This window comes from Dendrobates tinctorius, unplaced genomic scaffold (genome assembly GCF_039654945.1).
Source record: "Dendrobates tinctorius isolate UK_male_01 unplaced genomic scaffold, ASM3965494v1 ptg000155l, whole genome shotgun sequence".
Lineage (NCBI taxonomy): Eukaryota > Metazoa > Chordata > Amphibia > Anura > Dendrobatidae > Dendrobates > Dendrobates tinctorius.
Window position 1 is genome coordinate 3811961 of NW_027361822.1, and position 24908 is coordinate 3836868.

Below are 24908 nucleotides of genomic sequence, written 5' to 3' on the forward strand. Positions count from 1 at the left end.
CTTTTAACCCTTATAACTTCCTAACAAAAAAAAATTTTGGTTCCAAAATTGTGCTGATGTAAAGTAAACATGTGGGAAATGTTAGTTATCAAGTTTTTTGTGTGCCGTATCTCTGTGATTTAAGGGCATAAAAATTCAAAGTTGGAAAATTGCGAAATTTTCAAAATTTTTGCCAAATTTCCGTTTTTTTCACAAATAAACGCAAGTTATTTGAATGAAATTTTACCACTAACATGAAGTACAGTATGTCATGAGAAAACAATGTCAGAATCACCGGGATCCATAGAAGCGTTCCAGAGTTATGACCTCATAAAGGTACAGTGGTCAGAATTGTAAAAATTGGCCCGGTCATGAACGTGCAAACCACCCTTGGGGGTGAAGGGGTTAATCATGTGACTTTATGGACCTAATGGAAAACATAAGAATTATCTAGATAGAAGGGCAAAATGAGCAATTGTAATGCACAGTGCTATATATAATATGATGACTGCAATATATTAATAGGATAAAAATTTTGATGAGAGTGTTTCTTTAAGGTCATGATGTCATCGCAACCTTAGGACATGCAGTAAGCGCCTGATGACAGAAAGATGAGTATTAGTTGAAACAAAAACAAAAAAAGTAAAACTCACCTGTCTGACTGCCCTAATGCTCGCCATCCAGTCTAATTCTTTCCACCATCGCACGCTGCATCTCCAAGACTTCTAGCTGTGTCCAGGTCCATGGGTCACTGCGCTTTACAGTAAAGATACAGTTGCGAACTTGTGTCGCACAGTAACCTCTGAGCCTAGACGTGGTCATAAATCTTAAGCTATATTGAACAGGACGGATACGTGGTGTGCCCAACTACATAAAGAAGAGGACTGGGTGGCAAGCAGCATAGCTGCTAGAGTGGTCAGTGGTGTGGTGACTATAGGGTGACTTTTCTTTCCTTGCCCTGTTCCAACTTACATTCACATCTGACTAACGAACAAAGCTACAGAACATATCTACTTTGTAACCCAGGGAACAGCCTGTATTATTATTAATATAATTTCAAGGCCGTGCAATTGAAAAATAATAATTAACTTTTATTCTTGACAGATGACTGTTCTGGCAGATTAGAGGAACATCTGATGTTTTCCGATTTTAAAGCAGAAGATTTTGGTATCACACCAGATACATATGAAGAACATGCCATTATCCCAGAATTGCCTTCATCTCTTCACAACAAAGATCTATCAACTGAACAAATGCTCCTATCTTCTAATTTATCACATATTATAAAGCAACATACAATTAACAGAAGGGATGATGAACATCAAAAAGCACAGTCAAAAAAGAAGCCATTTTCATGTTCAGAATGTGGGAAATGTTGTTCTATGAAATCTGATCTTACTAAGCATCAGAGAATTCACACAGGAGAGAAGCCATTTTTGTGCTCAGAATGTGGAAAATGTTTTACAGTGAAATCAACACTTCATAGACATCAGAGAATTCACACAGGAGAGAAGTTATTTTCATGTTCTGAATGTGGGAAATGTTTTACACAAAAATCAACCCTGGTTACACATGAGAAAAATCACACAGGGGAGAAGCCTTTTTCATGCTCAGAATGTGGGAAATGTTTTACACGGAGAAAACATCTTGTCACACATGAGAGAATTCACACAGGGGAGAAGCCATTTTCATGTTCCAAATGTGGAAAATGTTTTATTGAGAAATCAAATCTTACTGCACATCAGAGAACTCACACGGGGAATAAGCCATTTTCATGTTCAGAATGTGGGAAATGTTTTACAAAGAAATCAAGTGTTCTTAAACATCAGAAAAGACACACAGGGGAGAAGCCATATTAATGTTCAATATGTGGGAAATATTTTACTGAAAAATCACATGTCATCACACATCAGAGAATTCACACTGTGGAGGAGCCATTTTTGGGTTGAAAATGCTGGAATCAGATTCTCAAAAACAGAAAGCTCACACGGGAGAAGCAATATTGATGCTTACAATGTGGAAAATATTTTTAACCAAAATACCCTCTTGTTACACATCATAGAAGTCACATAGGGGGGAAGTCATTTTCATGTTCAAATTAAGAGAATTTAATGTCACGTGCAGCAACATACACCGCCTCCAGCAGGGCGAATTTATAGAGTAAAGGGGAACACCGGGGAAACATTTACAGTGGGTGGGCCCTGCACTAGGGAACGGGGACGTGGAAATCTCCTGCACTCCCCTGAGGCAGTGTCCCTGCACTCCTAGCGTTCCCTATACAGGTTCCTCACCTGTCGCTGAGCTGGATACCTCAATCCCTAGCTCGCCCTGCACCTATCCCTTACTAGTGCACTGGACGGTGCAGAAACTAATCCCACCACTGCACTAATACACAAACAAGGAAAAATATAACAAACAGGGAAAACACCACTTAGCTTTGTTCTGTTGCTATTGCTCCCAGCAACAGAGTACGACACCCGAATTCAGCTTCCACCTGAAGCTACTATGCCAGAGCTCTGATTGAGCTGCAAGGAACTCCTCTCTATAGCGCCTTCCTTCACCAAACTTGATTTAGATTGTGAGCCCCATCGGGGACATTGATGATAATGTATGTAAAACTGTAAAGCGCTGCGGAATATGTTGGCGCTATATAAAAATAAAGATTATTATTATTGGTTGGAAATGACCAATATCACCAACAGTGAATGAGACCACCTGCCACTCCTTTATAGGAAGGAGCCAGGTTCATCACCTGCTTGGTAATTACGTGTAATACCGCTAGCCACCACCGGGGGCAAAACTAGAACTAAAGAAACCACAGTGTAATGACCCTAACGGCCACCGGGGACAAAACTAACTTAAGGTTATTTGTGCAAAATCTGTCACAATCCAACCTGGATCATGACAGTACCCTCCCTCAATGAGGGGCCTCTGGACCCTCAAGACCGCTCCACACCAAAAAAAAAAAAAAATACCTACAGTGGGGGCGCCCAGATCCAGAGTTCACCCCAGCAACTACCTGAGCTTCAGGTTTATGACAAACGAGCACCGCTGATATTGGCAATGTATGTTCCGGAGGCACCACCCATCTCCAAAGCGCCGACCTGGGGGACGAGTTGTGTATGGGCAAGTTTGAGGGTAACTCCAGCTGGTAAATCTCCGGGCCGAGGATGGACGACACCAGATACGGCCCAATCACCTGAGAATTCCAGACCCCCGCAACGTACTTCCACTGGATGTTTTTGGTGGCCACCCATACATACTCGCTCACACAAAGGTCCGGACCTGAACGTTTATTGCCACACATTCGTTTGTCACAAGATGGTGCTCTTCTGGAACTGACAACAGAGGCATCCCCCTGTGTCACCACACTCACACCCCCGCAATTCACCAAGGGAAACCACCCTCCAATCCCTCCTACTACAAGGCCTGCACCTCTCTGGGTTGGCTAATGGCGAGGGTTGAGACTTGCCCCTACTCTCCAGCAGCACCTCTGCTGCCCCCACTGGAGAGGACGGGGACAGTTGTAGAGAGACGGCAGAGACAGTAGCCCCTAGGCAGCAGCCCTCACACGACTGCTCCCAGCTGACTACTTCCTTAGTCCGCCCATCTAAGGCCGGGTTGTGTTTCTTCGACCAAGGGGGGCCCAAAACGATAGGTACTGGCTTTCCCTCCAAGACGTAGCATGACAGAGACTCATAATGATGTCCGCTATGCAAGTGAATGTCTTCTGTTGTGAGTTCATTTTTCCCTTCACCATTGAGGTCTGATGAACTCCCTCCTCTGGTGAAGGAAGGTAGTGAGGCTGATTACCAAACACCTGGGCAGCTAGATGATGACTGGGTGGCTGGAATTGACTGGATATAAGGCAGCCGACGCCCTTCTGCCTTGCTGGTGATCCTGCTGGATTCTTGGAGACCAGTCTGATTCCTGCGTCTCAAAGCTAAGTTTTTCTGCTCTGCTTTGTACTCTTCAGTTTTGTTTTTGTTTTGCCTTGTTTTTTGGGAGTTCTGCCATCCCTGGCCGGGGGTTAGCTGAATTCCATTTTTGTCTCTGATCTGTTGATCTTTTGCTCTGTCTTCAGAATATAACTGAGTGCTGATATTGTCTTTTGAAGCCTAGCGACTTCAGGGCCTGTTTTTCCTATCAGTCGGTTGGCTCATTTTGGATAAGGTTTTTGCGGATGGCAGACAGCAGCTTTCCTATCCTGTCCTATTTAGTTAGCTTGGGCCCCATCATTTGCTCAACCTATCTTTCTATCTGTGTTAGTGTTTTCATCTTGCTTCACCGTCATTATATGTTGGGGGCTGCCTATTGCTTTGGGGTCTGCTCTGGGGCAGTTTAGTTTTCCCCTTTCTGTCTTTAGGCTATGTAGTTCTCCGGCTGTGATCGAGGGGTCTAGGGCACCGTAGGAAACCCCCACGGCTACTGCTAGTTGTTGTGGATAGGTTCAGGGGTCTGCAATCCGATAGCTGCCAACCTCTCTGGTTTTTCTGGACTTAGCTAGTATTTTGTTTTTTCCTCCTTCGGTGACTCATCATAACAGTCTTCTATGACTTGGTTCAACCCCCCCATGGCTCAGTAGGACAGAGTTAATGGCCTGGACGCTTATGGGTTTGTCCAGCGTCTTACACCTCAGACCATGAGTCTGGACAAACCGAGCATCCACCAGCCTGACTTCTGCTCCACTGTCCACAAGCAGCGGTATGCCCTCAGGTACCTCGCCAACCACCACTTCTGCTGACAGTACCTTCTGAGGGCGAGGAGGAAATATACACTCCCAGGACGTCTTCCTCCACACGACCAGGGGGACACGGCTTCTCTGACAGTACAGAAGGTTCGGCGTGAGCGCCACGGACTAAATCATTAGTCTGCTCACTACAGGGACGTACCCCTTCACTTCGGGGAACTCCAGGCAGCACCATGGGGACACCAACTCCTCCCACCTGCCTGGGTTACGTCGGCATGTATAAGCAAGTCCTGCTCCCCAGCAGGGACTCCAAGGGGCATCTTCGCCAAAGCTGGAAATTGATTTTCTGGTTGAGCCAGAGGGGAGGCCCCAGACCCTGATAACTGCTGCTGGAACGGCTTCAACACACCATTCAGCTGCTCAATCAGGCCCAGCAGCAACTGCTCACAGGTCTGAACTTGGCCCATGGCTTACCAGCAAAAATTGTTAGGTTGGTGATAATGTCACGTGCAGCAGGATACACTGCCTCCAGCAGGGCGAATTTCAATAATGGCACGTGTACCTGGATACACTGCCTCCAGCAGGGTGAATTTATAGAGTAAAGGGGAACACCGGGGAAACAGTTACAGTGGGTGGGCCCCGCACTAGGGAATGGGGACATGGAGACCTCCTGCACTCCCCTGAGGCAGTGTCCCTGCACTCCTAGCATTCCCTATACAGGTTCCTCACCTGTCGCTGAGCTGGATACCTCAATCCCTAGCTCGCCCTGCACCTATCCCTTACTAGTGCACTGGATGGTGCAGAAACTAAACCCACCACTGCACTAATACACACACAAGGAAAAATATAAACGGAAAACGCCACTTAGCTTTGCTCTGTTGCTATTGCTCCCAGCAACAGAGTACAACACCCGAATTCAGCTTCCACCTGAAGCTACTACACCAGAGCTCTGATTGAGCTGCAAGGAACTCCTCTGTATAGCTCCTTCCTTCACCAAACTTGGTTGGAAATGACCAATATCACCAACAGTGAATGAGACCACCTGCCACTCGTTTATAGGAAGGAGCCAGGTTCATCACCTGCTTGGTAATTACGTGTAATACCGCTAGCCACCACCGGGGGCAAAACTAGAACTAAAGAAACCACAGTGTAATGACCCTAACGGCCACCGGGGGGCAAAACTAACTTTAAGCCAACAGCTTAAAGGAAAAAAAAGGATTATTTGTGCAAAATCTGTCACAATCCAACCCGGATCATGACAGTACCCTCCCTCATTGAGGGGCCTCTGGACCCTCAAGACCGCTCCACACCAAAAAAAAAAAAAAAACACCTACAGTGGGGACGCCCAGATATGGGCAAGTTTTTAAGCCAACAGCTTAAAGGAAAAAAAAGGTTATTTGTGCAAAATCTGTCACAATCCAACCTGGATCATGACATTTAATCTATAAATAAGATTTTCATAAACCTCAAGGAATTCATGTATGGGATATGTAATTTCCTTTTTTCTTTTTAAAATCATTTTATTGACAAATTGTACAAGAAAAAATACAACAGTTACAGTCTGCAAAGAATATTTCAAAGAGCAATGACTGATTTTTATGAAATGGGGCGTGGCTATGCTATTGGTCTGAGCTGAGGTGTTAAAGCAGAGCCCCCTGGTATGCTGATCCTATCTTGCGGAGATTCCAGTGTTTTTGTGAGCCAATTTCACCCTGGCACTGTCCCACAAGAATGCCTCTTGATTGATTGATAGCTCAGTGTTTGTGTGATGTCAGACACCATGCAAGGAAATCAGAAGTGAGAAGATCCTTAAGTGCTCTGCCACGATTAGAGCACTTAAGATCTCATGTGAGCAAAAACTTCCCCTCATCCAGCACCATGACAACCAGCACAGCAGAGTCCTGTGTACACTGAGGCCCCTGATCATGTGACCCCTGACTCCTCCCCTCCTGTGACCTCATCCCAGGTCCTGTGCACACAGAGCAGCCATATATGTGGTGTGCGGCTCTGCAGGTGGAGGTAGGTGCTGGAGATTCCCCATTACTGGGCAGGCAGCAGTAACCCCCTCAGTGCTGGTGACATTTCTCTTCTCTTTCTCTGGAGCTTCTGTTATTTCCCGCTGATGTCACCGTATGTCGGACATTTATGGGTCGTATTTAATAGAAGGTTCTGGAACATATAAATTATTAATGAGGTTTATTCCTTGCCTGGGGACAGAAAACATCAGCGATTCCCTTATAGTCTCCTTATAAGTCGTCACCAATTAGAGTCGCACTCGGTTCTCCGCCGTCCCATAGACGATGGATAGAGAGAAGCGCCCACGTCTCATGGGGAACCCTCTTATTTAATGGTTTTCTATGCAATCTCAAGCCTTGGTGACTTCATGTAGGAAGATTGATCCTGTAAAAGCCTAGATAGCTCCACCAGGGTCTTTTCCATGATTATATTGATTGCATCTGGCTGTTGGTCTTCCTCTTCTCCTTGTTCCTTCTATTCTTCTGACCATGATGTCCTTCTCCGGTGATTCCCCTCTGAGTATGATGTGTCCAAAGTAGGTAAGTCGTAGCTTGATGATCCACGCTTCGAATGACACGTCCGTGTTGATTTCTTCCAAGGTTGATTTGTTTGTTCTTCTTGCCATCCGTGCTATTGATAACATCCTTCTCCAGCACCACATTTAGGAGGCATTGATTCCTCTTTTCTCTTCTGTAGCAACATATGGCTGCAAAAACACGGATGATAAAGAAGCACGAGAAGCTATGTACGAGCCCGGTCTTTGTCGCCAGTGAAATGTTTTCCGATTTAAAGACCTTCTCCTGTGACGCAATTGGTGATTTGCCCGTAGCTATTCTCCTATTGATTTCCAGTGTCCTTGCTGCATCTTGTGTGATCATCGATCCAAGTAGGTTGAAGTCCTTTAGAGTTTCAAATGAGTCCCTGTCGTACCTAGCAGTAGACAATATCATCTTCTTCTTCTTGGTATTGAGTAGCTGTCCCATATTCGAGCTTTCCTCCTTGACACTCTGTGAGAAGTCCTTAATTCCATCTACACTTGTTCCATGCTATCATTGTTGTATCATCTGCCTATTTATAATTTCTGATGATTTGTCCATTTTGATTTCTTTTTTTTCGGCAAGTCCAGCCATCCTGAAAATACTTCCGACTATAAGCTGTGTATACCACACTTGTTTCTGTCGCAGTGTCTTGAGGTGACATTTATAATTGCCACTGTTATAATTAAAGAGAACCTGACAGCTGATACATTCTGCCCATGGGTTGGTCAGCATGTATCTGGCACTGGCAGGTGTGTATGGCTCTGGAAAGTTGCAGCGCTTCAGATAAAAGCTGCTGGAGAACGAGCCTGATGTGAGACTAGTTACTGTACATAGGTGGGTCACCGGTGGCTTCTCCTGTCCTGTCCCCTTGAGTTACAGGTCTATCCTTGCATGTGTATAAGAGAGACCTATCGCACTGGGAAAGTGGGCAGGCAGAATCTGCTGGGCATCCATTCGTCTGACTAGTTTCCCCTGCGGCATGGTCCCTGGCGTCTTTTAAAGGACTTTTCTTTCTTTGAAACACCAAAGCAAATAGGGTCATGGGATGCATTAGAAGAGGTCTGGGGACACGAGATGAAAACATAATTCTCCCTCTGTACAAATCACTCGTCAGACCACACTTGTAGTATTGTGTGCAATTTTGGACGCCGGTGCTCAAGAAAGACATTACTGAACTTGAAAGGGTGCAAGGGCGGGCTACTTAAAATGATAAATGGAGTTGGTTCACTACAGTACCCAGAAAGGTTATCAAAATTAGGTCTACTTACTCTAGAAAAGAGAAGACTTAGGGGAGACTTAATATATCAGAGGGCAATACAGAGATCTCTCCAATGAACTGTTTGTACCAAGGACTGTGACAAGAACAAGGGGGCATTCTCTTCGTTTGGAGGAAAGACAATTTCTGCACCAGCATAGAAGAGGGTTCCTCACGGTAAGAGCAGTGAGGCTCTGGAATTCTCTTCCTGAGGAAGTGGTGATGGCCAGCTCACTGAATGAATTTGAGAAAGGAATGGATGCTTTTTTTGTGAGTAACAGTATAGAAGGTTACGAATAACAGAATATTATAGGTAGATGGTTGACCCAGCGTAGGGGAAGGAATTTTTTTCCCTATGGAGAAAATTGGCCTCTACTCTGTGGGTTTTTTGCCTTCCCCAGGATCAACTATGCAGAACAGCTGCACTAAAAATAGGCTGAACTAGATGGACATAAGGTCTTCCGTCAGCCTTCAAAACTATGTTACTATGTTTCAGAGTCCAACATACATTGCTGAAATCATACAGCTAGTGCATGTATCGGCTGTCAGGTTCTCCTTAAAGGGAATCTGTCACCTATTTTTTGGCATATAAGATGCGGCCACCGCCATCAGGGGCTTATCTACAACATTCTGTAATGCTGTAGATAAGCCCCCGATGTAACCTGAAAGATAAGAAAAACGAGTTAGATTATACTCACCGGGGGGGTGCTCCAGTGCGGTGACAGATTCCCTTTAATGACTCCTGTAAATTCTTCTCATGGCCACTCCATTGGGACATTCCCAGTGTCATTGTCTTTTGTACTTTTGCTGGTCTCCTCCATATTTAAGGAGACCCTGTGACCTAAGCAGCCTGTGTAGTGACAGTCACCAACACTCCCCTTGTAGACTGCAGATTCGGGAGGACATATTGTGTTCAGGCCGCACGCCATGTATATGACACATTTCCCGCTGTCTGTGTCTCCACAGTCCTCGGCTTCTGATGTCCGTGACATGGGGGATTCCTGTCACGAAATCCGATCCATTCAAAGTGACACAGCGCAAATGTCACAGACTTTTAGGTAATGCAGATACTAGGGAGAAAACCAATGAAGTCTTACGCTATGTGATCGGATTGTCCAGATGTAGGAAAAAAAATATTACGTGAATGTATTATCCACTACAGCGCTAATGCCCGCATGGTTTCCTTCTATCTCTAGTTTACATTACTGCAATGACGATACTCGTTGCCATGGTGATACCCAGTATGTCTGGGATGTGATTGTGTTGCTCCGTAATGGTTCACAGAGATCATGTGCCCTACATGCTGCCATCAACGTTGCTGCCAGGGATTAGCTGTAATGTTCATGTGAAGGTTTGACTTATCTTTGATAAGATATGAAATATTCCAGTCCATACAAAGATAGAATACAATATCTACATGGTATATCTGCACATGGTTCCCGTTACTATCTCCAGCTATTGTATTATTACATGGGATCTTTATGATGTTACATCGTCATCTTCTCCCCTTTCAGGTCCCTACAGTATCGGATCCTCTCAGTGGAGATCTATGTAAGAGAATTTTAATGATTGACCCATCTAGAATGGATAGGGAGAGGGACAAGATGACGGAGAGATTATTACACCTCACCCTAGAGATCCTCTTCCGGCTTACTGGAGAGGTGAGAGATTCTGATGACGTCACATTACATCATTCTTATCTATAGGAATAACAGATGGACAGAACTGGAGAGGTGAGGATTCTGGAAATGTCTGTAGTGAGGTTTATTAATGTCTCTCTCCATAACCAGGATTACATATTAGTGAAGACTTCTAGTGAGCGCTGCCAGGACCCTGTGTCTGAGGGATGGGGAAGACCCCTGAGCCCAATCATGAGGCCTCCATCTAACCCCCTGATACATGGGAACATCAATGACCAGAAGATCCTAGAACTCACCTACAAGATGATTGAGCTGCTGACTGGAGAGGTGACACTGTGGGAATGCTGGGACATTATACAGTAACGCTATGAAGGGATCGGGGGATGACGATGTCATTGTATGTGTCAGGTTCCTATAAGGTGTCAAGATGTCACCGTCCATTTCTCCATGGAGGAGTGGGAGTATTTAGAAGGACACAAAGATCTGTACAAGGATGTCATGATGGAGGTTCCCCAGCCCCTCACATCACCAGGTAATGGACAGGACTAAATACACACGGCCTATAATTATCTGTATGTAAAGAATGAATTCAGTCCCTGTATGTGTTTCCTCCAGCTCTATCCAGTGAGAGGAAAACACCAGAGAGATGTCCCCGTCCTCTTCTTCCACAGGACTGTAAACAAGAAGATCCCAATGTTCCTCAGGATTTTCAGGTACACTACCGTTCAAAAGTTTGGGGTCACCCAGACAATTATATGTTTTCCATGAAAACTCATACTTTTATTAATCAAATAAGTTTTCAAATGAGTTTAAAATCTAGTCCAGACATTGACAAGGTTCGAAAAAAGTTTTATTTGAAGTAATAATTTTCTCCTTCAAACTTTGCTTTTGTCAAAGAATGCTCCCTTTGCAGCAATTACAGCATTGCAGACCTTTGGCATTCTAGCAGTTAATTTGCTGAAGTAATCTGGAGAAATTTCACCCCGTGCTTCCAGAAACCCCTTCCACAAGTTGGTTTGGCTTGATGGGCACTTCTTAAGTATCATACGGTCAAGTTGCTCCCACAACAGCTCAATGGGGTTGAGATCTGGTGACTGCGCTGGCCACTCCATTGCAGATAGAATACGAGCTGCCTGCTTCTTCCCTAAATAATTCTTGCATAATTTGGAGGTGTGCTTTGGGTCATTGTCCTGTTGTAGGATGAAATTGGCTCCACTCAAGCACTGTCCACAGGGTATGGCATGGCATTGCAAAATGGAGTGATAGCCTTCCTTATTCAAAATCCCTTTTACCTTGTACAAATCTCCCACTTTACCAGCGTCAGGCACTCTTCCAGCATCTTTTCAGTTGTTCTGCGTCTCAAATGTTCTTCTGTGTGATCCAAACACCTCAAACTTGGATTTGTCTGTCCATAACACTTTTTTTCAATTTTCCTCTGTCCAATGTCTGTGTTCTTTTGCCCATATTAATCTTTTCCTTTTATTAGCCAGTCTCAGATATGGCTTTTTCTTTGCCACTCTGTCCTGAAGGCCAGCATCCCGGAGTCGCTTCTTCACTGTAGACGTTGACACTAGAGTTTTGCGTGCACTGTAATGAAGCTGCCAGTTGAGGACCTGTGAGGCATCGAATTCTCAAACTACAGACCCTAATGTACTTGTCTTGTTGCTCAGTTGTGCAGCGGGGCCTCCCACTTCTCTTTCTACTCTGTTAGAGTCTGTTTGTGCTCTCCTCTGAAGGGAGTAGTACACACCGTTGTAGGAAATCTTCAGTTTCTTGGGAATTTCTCACATGGAATAGCCTTCATTTCTAAGAACAAGAATAGACTATCAAGTTTCACATGAAAGTTCATTTTTTCTGGCCATTTTGAGAGTTTAATGAAACCAACAAATGTAATGCCCCAGATTCTCAACTAGCTCAAAGGAAGGTCAGGTTTATAGCTTCTCTAATCAGCCAAACTGTTTTCAGCTGTGCTAGCATACTAGCAAACACAAAGTACCATAAGAACACTAGAGTGATGGTTGTTGGAAATGGTCCTCTATACACCTATGATGATATTGCATTACAAACCAGACTTTTGCAGCTAGAATAGTCATTTATCACATATAGAGTGTATTTCCGAATCATTTAATGTTTCATTGGAAAAAAACTGTGCTTTTCTTTCAAAAATAAGGAAGTTTCTAAGTGACCCTAAACATTTGAACGGTAGTATAGATGGCAAGAAGAGATCATGAAATCTCCTTTATGATGTGTACAGGAGAAACTCAAGCAATTAGCTTTCCATGGATCAGTCGCAGTTTGAATCCACATTAGAATGGAAGAGTCATCTGGGCGACTTTGCGCGTATTTTACTTCCTAAAATATTAAGAACTAGCTGAAGAACCCGGCATTGTCTGGGCATAGTAACTAACTACGGTTAGGTATAACAAATTGTAATTATAATATATATATGTGCATGGCCCCACCCACTCCGCATAGCCACATCCACTATAATATCCCCCATCATCCCGTCAGACATCCACCAGACAGCTACCCCTAATATCTCACATCATCCGTTAGAGCCACCGGACTACTACCCCTAATATCCCACATCATCCTGTCAGAACCACCGGACTGCTACCACTAATATCCCACGTCATCCCGTCAGAGCCACCGGACTGCTACCACTAATATCCCACATCATCCCGTCAGAGCCACCAGACTACTACCACTAATATCCCACATCATCCTGTCAGAACCACCGGACTACTACCACTAATATCCCACATCATCCCGTCAGAGCCACCGGACTGCTACCACTAATATCCCACATCATTCCGTCAGCCAGAACCACCGGACTACTACCCCTAATATCCCACATCATCCCGTCAACCTGGGGTCAGAACCAGAGCGCTGAGTGGAACGGTCCTAACTTCCATATCGGGGGATCCCTTTAAGAGAGGCCTGGGGTCAGAACCAGAGCGCTGAGGGATTTACCCTGACTTCCATACCGGAGATCCCTTTAAGAGGGAAGATGTGCCTATGGGATGGAGGATGTGTGATGGGTATATGGGCACGGGAGGGGGTGATTCATTTCTGTCATGTGCTCTCTGCTCCTTTCTGGGGGGCAGACAATGGCTGGGAGCTTATGTTTCCGGGGATGCTAGATTTCTCCTACCCGGTCAGTGTCTGCTGAGGTGTTGTGGAGTGAGAAAACTGTTGTTCAGAGCAACCAATCACAGCTCAGCTTCTTTTAAACCGCTCTTGTGAAATGAAAGATGCTTAGTGATTAGGTGGGGCTATGTGGAGTGGGCGTGGCTGATACACACATACATTCATTTTTATTAATATAGATTCAATTTTGATCAAGGAATAACTGATGCAAGTGGATTCTGTGATTGTCAAGAACTGTCCCGGAGAACAGGTGATGCACAGTCATGTAATGCAGATGAATACAACATTGGTGCTACAACTAAAGTGTCCAAACTAAAATTTCTACAGCACATATGCTTACATAGGCTTTTTGGCCAACAATTGCTGTCTAAGGGAAAACAAAAGAAGGAAGGGTACAAAATTATATTAGTGAGCAGTGGATAAACATTAATAAGATGTATGCAGATTTTTGTTGCACTATCCTGATGGGAAGGTCAGAAGTTTGACCCGTGCTATATGAATCCATCCGCTTTGTATCAGGTGTTAACATTTCAGTGTGATGGAGGTAGAGTATTATTGTGGGCAATATTTTTTGGCACATTCTAGGTCTTCTGATATTTGTACAATTGGACAGTAATGTTTATCTAAACCTGTTGGTCAACCAAGTGTTTCTACAGTTATGGTTGAAGGACAATGCACTGTGCTGGAAGGGTCGTATAGTCACGCTTTGCATTCTTGATTCTCCGTCTTGACTGTCTCCATATCTTAATCCTGTAGAGCATGTCTGCAGTGTAGTAGATTGTGATGTTTAGAGCATGTCAGTAGCTCCATCTACTATATTTGTGGCACATAAAATGCAATCCTCTTCTTATGTGCCATGGAAAGTATAATGGGCTATGGCTGTCTATAATAAAATAGCCAATCAGGGTATGTGTTAGACTTGGTGGAGATGACAGGATAAAGCTGATCATAGACATTAGATGTTGTCTGGATCTCCTCACCATTTTCTGGTAATGGAGACTGCTGGGTAGAATTAGGAGCCGAAAGGAATGATTTATTCAGGAGACCTGCAGCTATGTGATAACTACTGCTGTCATTTATGGTCATCATGTTCATTTATGATCTTTTCTGTTCTATGAGATGATTTCTTACCACTTCTCCGTCTGTCTGTGACGCTTACAATCTTTCTTTCAGGGTGAATATCTGCCCCATATTAATACTGCAGAGACATATGTGAGGGGTGATGAGCGGTGGAAAGAGGAGATTCCTACAGGTGAGAAATGTCGAGGGATTTAATTTAGGCTCGGACTGAAATCGTCTGGTTTGGGATTCACTCTATTCGCTAATAGGTGTAACAGAGAATGACTTATAGACTTGGAAGTAGCTTTTGTATCAGTTTCTATCCCACCCAATGCTATTGTAAACCTTATTTATTACTATGTGATATACTAGTAGTTCAGCCTTATTCCATGGAAATTAGGCAAATGGGTGGCACGGTGGCTCAGTGGCTAGCTCTGTTGCTTTAATTGAGGTCCTGGGATCAAATCCCACCAGGGGGACAACATCTGCAAGGAGTTTGTGTGTTCTCCCCGTGTTTTCATTGGTTTCCTCTGGTTTCCTTTCACACTCCAAAGACATACTGATAGGGTATGTGCACACGTTGTAGATTAGTCTGTGGAATGTTCTGCACAAAATCCGCATCTCTTGGCAGATAACGCATGCGGAATTGATGCGGATTTCCTATGGATGGTAATGCATTTTGTTGGGGATTTAATGTGTGTGGGGGGAGATTTGGAGGGGGATGGTGGATTTAATGTGCGTTGGGAGATTTGGAGTGGGAATTGGGGTATTTAATGTGTGGGGAGATTTAGAGGGGGATGGGGAGATTTAATATGTGTGATCATCACAGCTGACTCCTGGCACATAGGGAGGGATAGGGATTATCACGGACCGCTCCCGGCACATAGGGAAGCATCGCGCAGGGAGGGGGCTACCCTGAGACCCTCAGAACAACGCGTTGTGCTCGCGTTGTTCCGAGGGCTTCCTCCCTGGTGGCTGAGAGCAGGTGCTGAGAAGCAGTGCAGTGCAAAGTGTCAGATCAACGATCTGACACTATATAGTAATGTCCCACCCTGGGACAAAGTAATAAAGTAAAAATAATTTTTACAAAATTCATAAAAAAATAAATATCCCCCTTTAATTTTTTTTTTTTTTTTTTTACAAAAAAAGTACACATATTTAGTATCGCCTCATCCGTAACGACCCGCCCTATAAAACTATCCCACTAGTTAGCCCCTGTAGTGAACCCCTCCAAAAACAAAAACAAACAATGCTTTATCATACCGCCGAACAAAAAGTGCAGTAACACGCAATCAAAAAGACGGATATAAATAAACGTGGTACCGCTGAAAACGTCATCTTGTCCTGGAAAAAAGGAGCCGCCATACAGCATCATCAGCGAAAAAATAAAATAGTTATAGCTCGCAGAATAAAGTGATGCAAAAATAATCATTTTTTAATATAAAATTGTTTTTATTGTATAAAAGCGCCAAAACATAAAATGATATAAATGAGGTATCGCTGGAATCGTACTGACCCAAAGAATAAAACTGCTTTATCAATTTTACCACACGCAGAATGATGTAAACGCCCCCCCCCAAAAAGAAATTCATGAAATGCTGGTTTTTGTTCATTCTGCGACCCAAAAATCGGAATAAAAAGCGATCAAAAATGTAATGTGCCCGAAAATGGTACCAATAAAAACGTCAACTCGTTAAAAAAATGTATTTATTTCCACTTTCCCATTAGGGCTAGGGTTAGGATTAGGGGTGTGTTGGGGTTAGGGTTGGAGTTAGAATTGGGGGGGGTTTCCACTGTTTGGGCACATCAGGGGCTCTCCAAACGCAACATGGCGTCTGATCTCAATTCCAGCCAATTCTGCGTTGAAAAAGTCAAACGGTGCTCCTTCCCTTCCAAGCTCTGCCATGCGCCCAAACAGGACAAATTGTACAACAAATTTTGGGGTCCAATATCTGTTACCCTATGGGAAAATAAAAAATTGAGGGAAAAAACATAATTTTTGTGGAAAAAAATATAATTTTTTTTATTTTTATGGTTCTACATTATAAACTTCTTTGAAGCACTTGGGGGTTCAAAGTGCTCACCACACATCTAGATAAGTTCCTTGGGGGGTCTAGTCTCCAAAATGGGGACACTTGTGGGGGTGTTTCCACTGTTTAGGCACATAAGGGGCTCTCCAAACATGGCGTCCAGCCAATTCTGCGTTGAATGGCGCTCATTCCCTTCTGAGCTCTGCCATGCGCCGAAACAGTGGTTCCCCCCACATATTGGGTATCAGCGTACTCAAGACAAATTGCACAATAACTTTTGCAGTCCAATTTCTCCTGTTGCCTTTAGTAAAATAAAAAAAATTGGACCTGAAGTAATTTTTCTGTGAAAAAAAGTTAAGGCTGGGTTCACACACAGCGTTTTTTTAGCGGATTTTCCAATAAAACCGCTAAAAAGCTTCCCATTCAATTTTATGCATTTTGCACTTTTTGTGCATATTGATGCGTTTTTTACCGCAAAAAAAAAGCATTGCGGTAAACACAGCATGCTCATTAATTTCGCTGATTTTTCCGCGTTTCTGGCTATTTCTATGCGTTTTGAAAACGTGCGAAACAAAACGCATAAAAACCGCACGTTTTCTGCGCAGAAAACGTGCTGAAAACACGCAGAAAAAAACGCGCGGTTTCTGGGAAGGGAGTCAGGTTTTTCAGGATAAATTTTCTGCTACGTGTGCACTTAGCCTAAATGTTCATTTTTTTTTGCTGGTCAAATTTTAACCCTTATAACTTCCTAACAAAAAAAATGTTGGTTCCAAAATTGTGCTGATGTAAAGTAAACATGTGGAAAATGTTACTTATTAAGTATTTTGTGTGCCATATCTCTGATTTAAGGGCATGAAAATTCAAAGTTGGAAAATTGCGGTATTTTCTAAGTTTTTGCTAAATTTCCATTTTTTTCACAAACGCAAGTTATATCAATGAAATTTTACCACTAACATGAAGTACAATATGTCACGAGAAAACATTGTCAGAATCACCGGGATCCATGGAAGCGTTCCAGAGTTATTACCTCATAAAGGGACAGTGGTCAGAATTGTAAAAAATTGGCCCGGTCATTAACATGCAAGCCACACTTGGGGGTAAAGGGGTTAATGTGGGTTGGGAGATTTGGAGGGGGATGGGGGATTTAATGTGGGTTGGGAAATTTGGAGTGGGGATGGGTGGATTTAATATGTATGTGGAGATATGGAGTGGGGATGATGGGGTTTAATGTGTGTAGAGATTTGGAGTGGGGGAGATTTGAGGACACAATGAGGAGCAAATAGGGAGATACATGTATGAGGAAACAGTACAGGGGAATGGGGGGCATGTATGAGGAAACAGTACAGGGGAATGGGGCGCATGTATGAGGAAAAAGTACAGTGGAATGGGGGGGCATGTATGAGGAAACAGTACAAGAGAATGGGGGGCATGTATGAGAAAACAGTACAGGGGAATGGGGGGCATGTATGAGGAAACAGTACAGGGGAATGGGGGGCATGTATGAGGAAACAGAAACAGTACAGGAGAATGGGGGCATGTATGAGGAAACAGTACAGGAGAATGGGGGCATGTATGAGAAAACAGTACAGGGGAATTGGGGGCATGTATGAGGAAACAATACAGTGGAATGGGGGGCATGTATGAGGAAACAATACAGTGGAGTGGGGAGGCATTTATGAGGAAACAGTAACAGGAGAATGGGGGCATGTATGAGGAAACAGTACAGGAGAATGGGGGCATGTATGAGGAAACAATACAGGGGAATTGGGGGCATGTATGAGGAAACAATACAGTGCAATGGGGGGCATGTATGAGGAAACAATACAGTGGAGTGGGGAGGCATTTATGAGGAAACAGTACAGGAGAATGGGGGCATGTATGAGGAAAAAGTACAGTGGAATGGGGGGCATGTATGAGGAAACAATACAGGAGAATGGGGGGCATGTATGAGGGAACAGTACAGGGGAATGGGGGGCATGTATGAGGAAACAGTACAGGGGAATGGGGGGCATGTATGAGGAAACAATACAGGAGAATGGGGGGCATGTATGAGGGAACAGTACAGGGGAATGGGGGGCATGTATGAGGAAACAGTACAGGGGAATGGGGACATGTATGAGGAAACAGTACAGGGGAATGGGTGGCATGTACAGGGGAATGGGGGGCATGTATGAGGAAACAGTACAGGGGAATGGGGGGCATGTATGAGGAAACAATACAGGAGAATGGGGGGCATGTATGAGGGAACAGTACGGGGGAATGGGGGGCATGTACGAGGAAACAGTATGGGAGCATGTATGAGGAAACATTAGTGGGGGGCATGTACAAGGAAACAGTATAGGGCATTTTTTTATTCAGGAGCATTATAATGACATTTCTATCTTTAAGGGCATCGTGGAGATTTGCTGCAGAAGACCGGATGGAAGTCTGCAGAGGAGGAGCGAGTGGAATATATGCGGACACAGTATGAGTAGCAATGTGAAAAAGTATGTAAACAGAGTACGGAGAGTGAGGGTGATAGGAGGTGTGCAGACACAGTAGGGTGTGTGTGAGGGGTATGTGTGAGCAGGCAGTATAGAAAGTGAGAGGGTAAATATATGAGGAGACAGTATGGTGAACGGGGGATGTGCGAGGAGACAGTATAAGAAGGGAGGGGAATAGTGTGAGGAGACAGTATGGGGGGCGTAAAGTGAGTGGGCACAGAATAGAAACTGAGTATTGGATGCATAGCATGGGGAGACAGTGTAAGGGTACAGCCAGGGTGGGACAGTATACCAAGAAGGGGGATTGTGATGGCAGAGTACAGTATAGAGACTAGGCCCAATAGGGAGGACACAGTGTGAGAGGACAGTGTGTAGAGGGGGCCGGTATGGAAAGTAGAGATCAGTATGAAGAGTATGTACCATAAGAGGGACAGTGTGGGGGTCATATTTTGTGCAAACAATATAGTGAGGGGCTTTTTTTTTTTTTTATTCAGGATCATTAGAATGACATTTCTATCTTTAAGGGCATCATGGAGATTTGCTGCAGAAGACCGGAGAAGATGGAAGTCTGCAGAGATGGCTGTGGATGAGAAAACTCATCATGGGGTCTGTACAAAAAGAAGAAAAGAAGGAGAACGACTCCAGAGATGACATCATCTATAAGGTACCTGGATGTAAATGTTATTTGCAGGGCTGTGGAGTCGGTAAGCCACAGTTGCGACTCCGACTCCTGGATTTTATCAGGCTCCGACTCCGACTCCGGCTCCGGCTCCGTCTCCTTCATAAATGGCCAATTCATAACAACAAATTTACTGTTGTAAAATATTAAACAACGTGCTTATTCAGTTTCTCACCATCATATAAGTAATCAGACCACTTAGAGCAAAAACTACATTTATTAGAATACAATTAGAATATAGCAAATAACTTTTATAAACTTTTCTAAACTGTAAGTAAATATGCAATAAACACTTTTATGCAGTTAATAAGAAGAAATCTATAAATTTGTCCTCAGAAAAAGTATTGCCTCTGTCAGATCCTCCTTCATGGATGCCCTCAAATCTGATCTAATTATTTTGAGAGCAGAGAACAACCTCTCTACACTAAGTTTTGTTGGTGGCAAAGCAGTAACCACTCGGGCAACATCTCTGACAATGTCAGGATACAGAGGAATCGCTTGTTGCACTGTTATTTTTGATGAATGGTCAAATTTCTCAATTTCTTTTAGTGCACATGAAAAATTCTGCTGAAATGTACTGGCTGTGTTCCTTGATGGGGATGACTCTTCTTCTATGCGGGAACGCTTTGCACGGTCCTTGTGATCCAAATATTTTTCGAAATTAAATTCTTCATCAGTTGATGATGAGGGTGAAGATGTGGCAGGACGACCAATTTCTTCTTGTTCCTCCTGACTGTTCTGCAACCCTTTCATCCTTACTGCTATTTCAAACAGAGCTTCTTTTCCTTTACTTAGCTGTTGATCATGTAGAAGAATCCAATGCATTGAGTCTACATAAACAGCTGCCAAAAGAATGTTATTTTGTAATAGTAGCTCCTCTCTCCGTTTCATTGATGTAGCAATGCCACTTGCAATTAACCCTCCTCTTTGGGACAGGCGAAACATCAGGTTCTTCCACTCCTTTAAGAAAATACCTGGAGTTAAGTCCTCTGCTTGTAATTTTTTAGTCACTGTAAATGGGTGCTCTAGCAATTTTTCCAGCTCAGTCACCTGATTCCACTGACTTTCATTTAGCGTCAGTTGAGGGTTAGCTGTTGTGAGTTCATTTTCCCCTCCGTCACTGAGGCCTGGTGAACTCCCTATTCTAGTGAAGGAAGGTAGTGAGCCTGATTATCAGGCACCTGGGACTAATGAAGACGATTGGCTGAGTGGAGTCACTGACTGGATTTAAGGCAGCCTATGCCCTTTCTGCCCTGCGGGTGATTTCTCTGTGGACTCTTGGACTCCAGTCTGATTCCTGCTCTCCTAAAGCTAAGTTTTCTGTTTTGCCTTTTTGCATCTAAGATTTGTTTTTGTTTTTCTTGCTTTTCGGATTCTGCCACTCCCTGCTGGAGTGTGCAGTGTTCCTTGAACTCTGTCTTCTGAAAGTACCTGAGTGCTGATTTAGTTTTTGAAGCTTAGTTGCTTCAGGGCCATTTTTGTATCAGCTTGTTGACTTTTGTCTCTTACAGGGTTTTGGCAGATTGCAGACAGCAGCCTTCCTATCCGTTCCTATCTAGGTAGTTTTTGGGCCCCGTCTTTGCTCAGCCTGTCTTTCTGTCTGTGTAAGTGTTTTCATCTTGCTTCACCGTCATTATATGTGGGGGGCTGCCTATTGCTTTGGGGTCTGCTCTGGGGCAGTTAGATTTCCCCTTTCCTTCTTTAGGCCTATGTATCTCTCCGGCTGTGATCGAGGGGTCTAGGTCATCGTAGGAACCCCCCACGGCTACTGCTAGTTGTGTTGATAGGTTCAGGGGTCTGCAATCTGATAGTTGCCAACTTCTCCGGTTTTCAGGACTTAGCTAGCATTTCTGTTTTTGCCTCCTACGGTGACTCAATCATAACAGTTAGCCATGTCTACAAGAAAGGTTTTCAGTTCAACCAAGCGCTGAATCATTAAGTAAGTACTGCCCCATCGTGTGGCTTGATCAATAATTGCCCCTTTTCCAGCACGTCTTCAAAATTGAGTCAACTTTAGGGGTTCTGGCAACAGTAGCCAATTTTGTCACCTTGCCAATCAGTGCAGCAGCATGTCCTTCTTGCAGACTGTCTCTTATAGCCAGCTGTAGCGTATGCACAACACAGCGCATGTGATGAATGAAAGAACATATTGACACAGTTTCAACAAGATCATCTAAACTATCATGTTGCTGTTCATCTGAAGCAACTTCAGTTTGCTCCTCAGTTACAATACTGTGTTCCTCTATTTCAAACATTTCTGTGTCTGTGGACCCAGAATGTTCTTCTAGCTGCTGGTCACCATAATTACTCTCATTCATTAGCTTAATAGTACTTATTTGAAGCATTGTCAGTTACGACAGAAAGAACTTGCTCTTTTTAAAGTTCATAGTCTTGCAGAACCTTTTCCACCAAGACCTGGAGAAACTCACTGGTGTGATGAGCTTTGGTGTCTTTTACTGCCAATGTCTTGGTAACTATTTCATTTTTGTCACAAACAAATCGGACATTGATGGCAAAATAGTTCACTCTGTGACGTGTGCAGGCATCCATTTTAAGAAACAGAAAGCGTCCCTTTAGAGTTTTTTTAAGTTCTTCCTTTTGTTTAAAAGCTTCTTCGATTACTAATTTTCTAATACTCTCTCTCTCCAGAGAAACACCAAGCTTGCGGGCCATTTCCCCATTCAGACACATAAAAGCTGGTCGTGAAAATAATGAAATAGGCACACTATCCTTTACAACAAGCTCTATGATCTTTTTTTTTAAATGTATCTACTGTCATTGTCACAGTAACTTTGTCACTGACAAAATATCTTGCAACTGATGGCTGCAAAGTTCTCTGCTCCTTTGTTTGGCTGGAAGAGCTGGGCACTGGTTCATTGGTTTGGATGCAGTCTTTCTCATCCACTGCTTTCAGTACTTCAGGATGAAAGCGCTGTAAATGTCTCTTTAGATTAGAAGCTCTGGTAGGAGCATTTTTATCTTTGCCTGAATATGCACTCATCTTGGCTTCACAGCATTTGTTTTCGTCTGGATCATTTGTCATACACTGACAGACATAATGTTTTCTATCTTGAGTGATGGTGAAATGTTCAAATACAGCTGATTTAATGTGATGCTTCTTTGACATTCTCAGGTTTTTAATTCTGCATCCACAATCCAAATGACAATTGTTTTTCCTAAAAACAATTGTACAAAATTATTGCCAGGTCGTACAACTGATATAGTGGTCAGTAATACTGTTATTATTCCTCATGTACTCACAGTTAACTGATGCAAAGTTTGTTGAAATGATAATACTTCTTCCTCTTCTGAGTAGCAGGCAGCTGTGAGATGCTTGGAAGATGCACACCTAGTATGATCTAGTCTAGAGGAGGAGCTTTACTACTAAGAATTTGCAACACATTTTCACTTTCAGTTTCATACATTGTAAGTAGGGGGGTTGGGGCAGCATGAGGTTAACCAAGTATAAGATTAGATAAGGGCAGTGGAGAACAGTGACACACAAGAAGTAAGAAATGTCTCTATCTCCAGCAGAACTGCTTATCACTGTTGTTCATAGTTTGATAGAACATATATATTTGAGTAACATTTATAAAATTCATATGAAAGCTCAATTATGAAATATTAATACATTTTTTTTAAAGCTGGAGTCGGTACATTTCTACCGACTCCGACTCCAACCAAAACTAACTCCGACTCCACGACTCCGACTCCGACTCCACAGCCCTGGTTATTTGTGATACTGACTAATTCTCATGTTTTTATTTGTTAGAAGCATTAACGGGGTTGTCCAGGTTTGTGATGAGTCTGCAGACATTCTATGTGACTGCAGACTTCTGAATTCTCACAATGCTCACTGCATGCTTTCAGGATTCTCTGGTGTTGGCGATTTTACATACATGCAGTCACATGCTAATTAGACATGTGTGGCCTCACTCAATGAAAATGAACGGAGCGAGGCCGGGCACGTCTAGTCAGTGTGTGGTCAGAAATATACAAATCACATACTTGTGCTGACATGACTGTCCGTCGGCAAGGGAGAATCCTAAATGTGTGCAGTGCATTAGTTGTGAGAATTCAGAAGCTGCAATGTCAGGATTCAGCTCTGCAGGTTCCAGTAGTCATCACATAGAAACTTCATTAGTATGCGATTGTGACAGCAAAAGCTTCTTTTCCTGCTTCTCTCATTTTTTCACTGAACATTGAGAGCATTAGGGAGAGCAGCTCGTCGGTACATGACTAAGTGTGCAGAATTGAGAGTCCTCAGTGGTTGATACCTTTTAATGGCTAACTGAAAAGATGGTAACACATTGCAAGCTTTCGAGACTACTCAGGTCTCTTCTTCAGGCTAGACTAATACAAAATCTGAAGAGTCACATATTTATGCACAGTACAACACAGAAAAAATGCAATGGATAAGACAAGTGACGTGAAGCAGAACTATCAGTATGGGAGAGGGAGAAACATAAATATTGGACCAGTACATAGATAAGGAGTCCGGATGTTTTTTTGTCCTCTGATTGGGGTCTCCTAATGTGTTGTGATGCCCCCACCAGGTCTTGAAAGCAAATTCCTTAATTGATGTAAAAAGACATAAATCCATGTGACACATTCATTCCAGCACTGAGAGTGTCAAAGGTCGTCATAAATTTATACTCCCAAACACGTCTCTCTCTCTGAGATGTGAAGTTACCTTTCAATACCAGTAATTTCATATCCATGTTGTTTTTCTATGTACTGGCTAACACGGTACAAAGATATACATCTTTCCTGACTAAGTGTGCAAGTCGCATGTGTGCAGGGGGGAGGGTGGGCGCCAAACTGATTTCTTGCCAGAAAACCTAGATACACCTCTGCTGACGCTCCATAAACTTACATTGTAAAAGCCATTTCGGATCTCACTGAGCACAGCGTGATCCAGAAAGTCTACAGAGTGGTGACGTCCCTGAGAACAAGAGAAGAACGGCGCTGGACACCACTAAATACAATGATATAATCAATTCTACTCAGTCACATTTATAAATTGATTTTGTTAGAGTGTGTAACAGATTTTTTTTATTATTTGGATGGTAATGACAGGTGATTTTATTGTGAAAATGTCATCTTTAGGCCGGTTTCACATTAGCGCATTTTATGCGCACGCACGGCCGGGGGTAGCTCCGCCCCCGATCCGGCTCTCTGCCCGGCGTGCCCGCCCCTTGCCTGTAGCGCCGCCTCCTAGCGGACGGCGGCGCCTGCGATCGGCGCACCCTATCTTTAGCATAGGGTGCGCCGATCGTGCGCAGGTCGTGCGCTAGTTGCGCTTTGACCTGCGCTGCGCACTTATGACGGTGCGCCGTGCGCGCCAAAATCCGAAAAGTTGGATTTTGGCGCGCACGGCGCACCGTC

The 24908-nt window shown here is 43.7% G+C and overlaps 1 protein-coding gene across 1 annotated transcript in view; it reads left to right on the top strand.

Moving 5' to 3' along the window:
• LOC141051167 (uncharacterized) overlaps positions 1-24908 on the top strand; it is an 80036-nt gene that overhangs the window by 38322 nt on the left and 16806 nt on the right. Inside the window, 6 exon segments of the mRNA XM_073548032.1 lie at positions 1084-1925; positions 9994-10140; positions 10270-10446; positions 10528-10651; positions 10735-10832; positions 14443-14521. Of these exon segments, the coding sequence (XP_073404133.1) occupies positions 1084-1925; positions 9994-10140; positions 10270-10446; positions 10528-10651; positions 10735-10832; positions 14443-14521 (1467 nt within the window).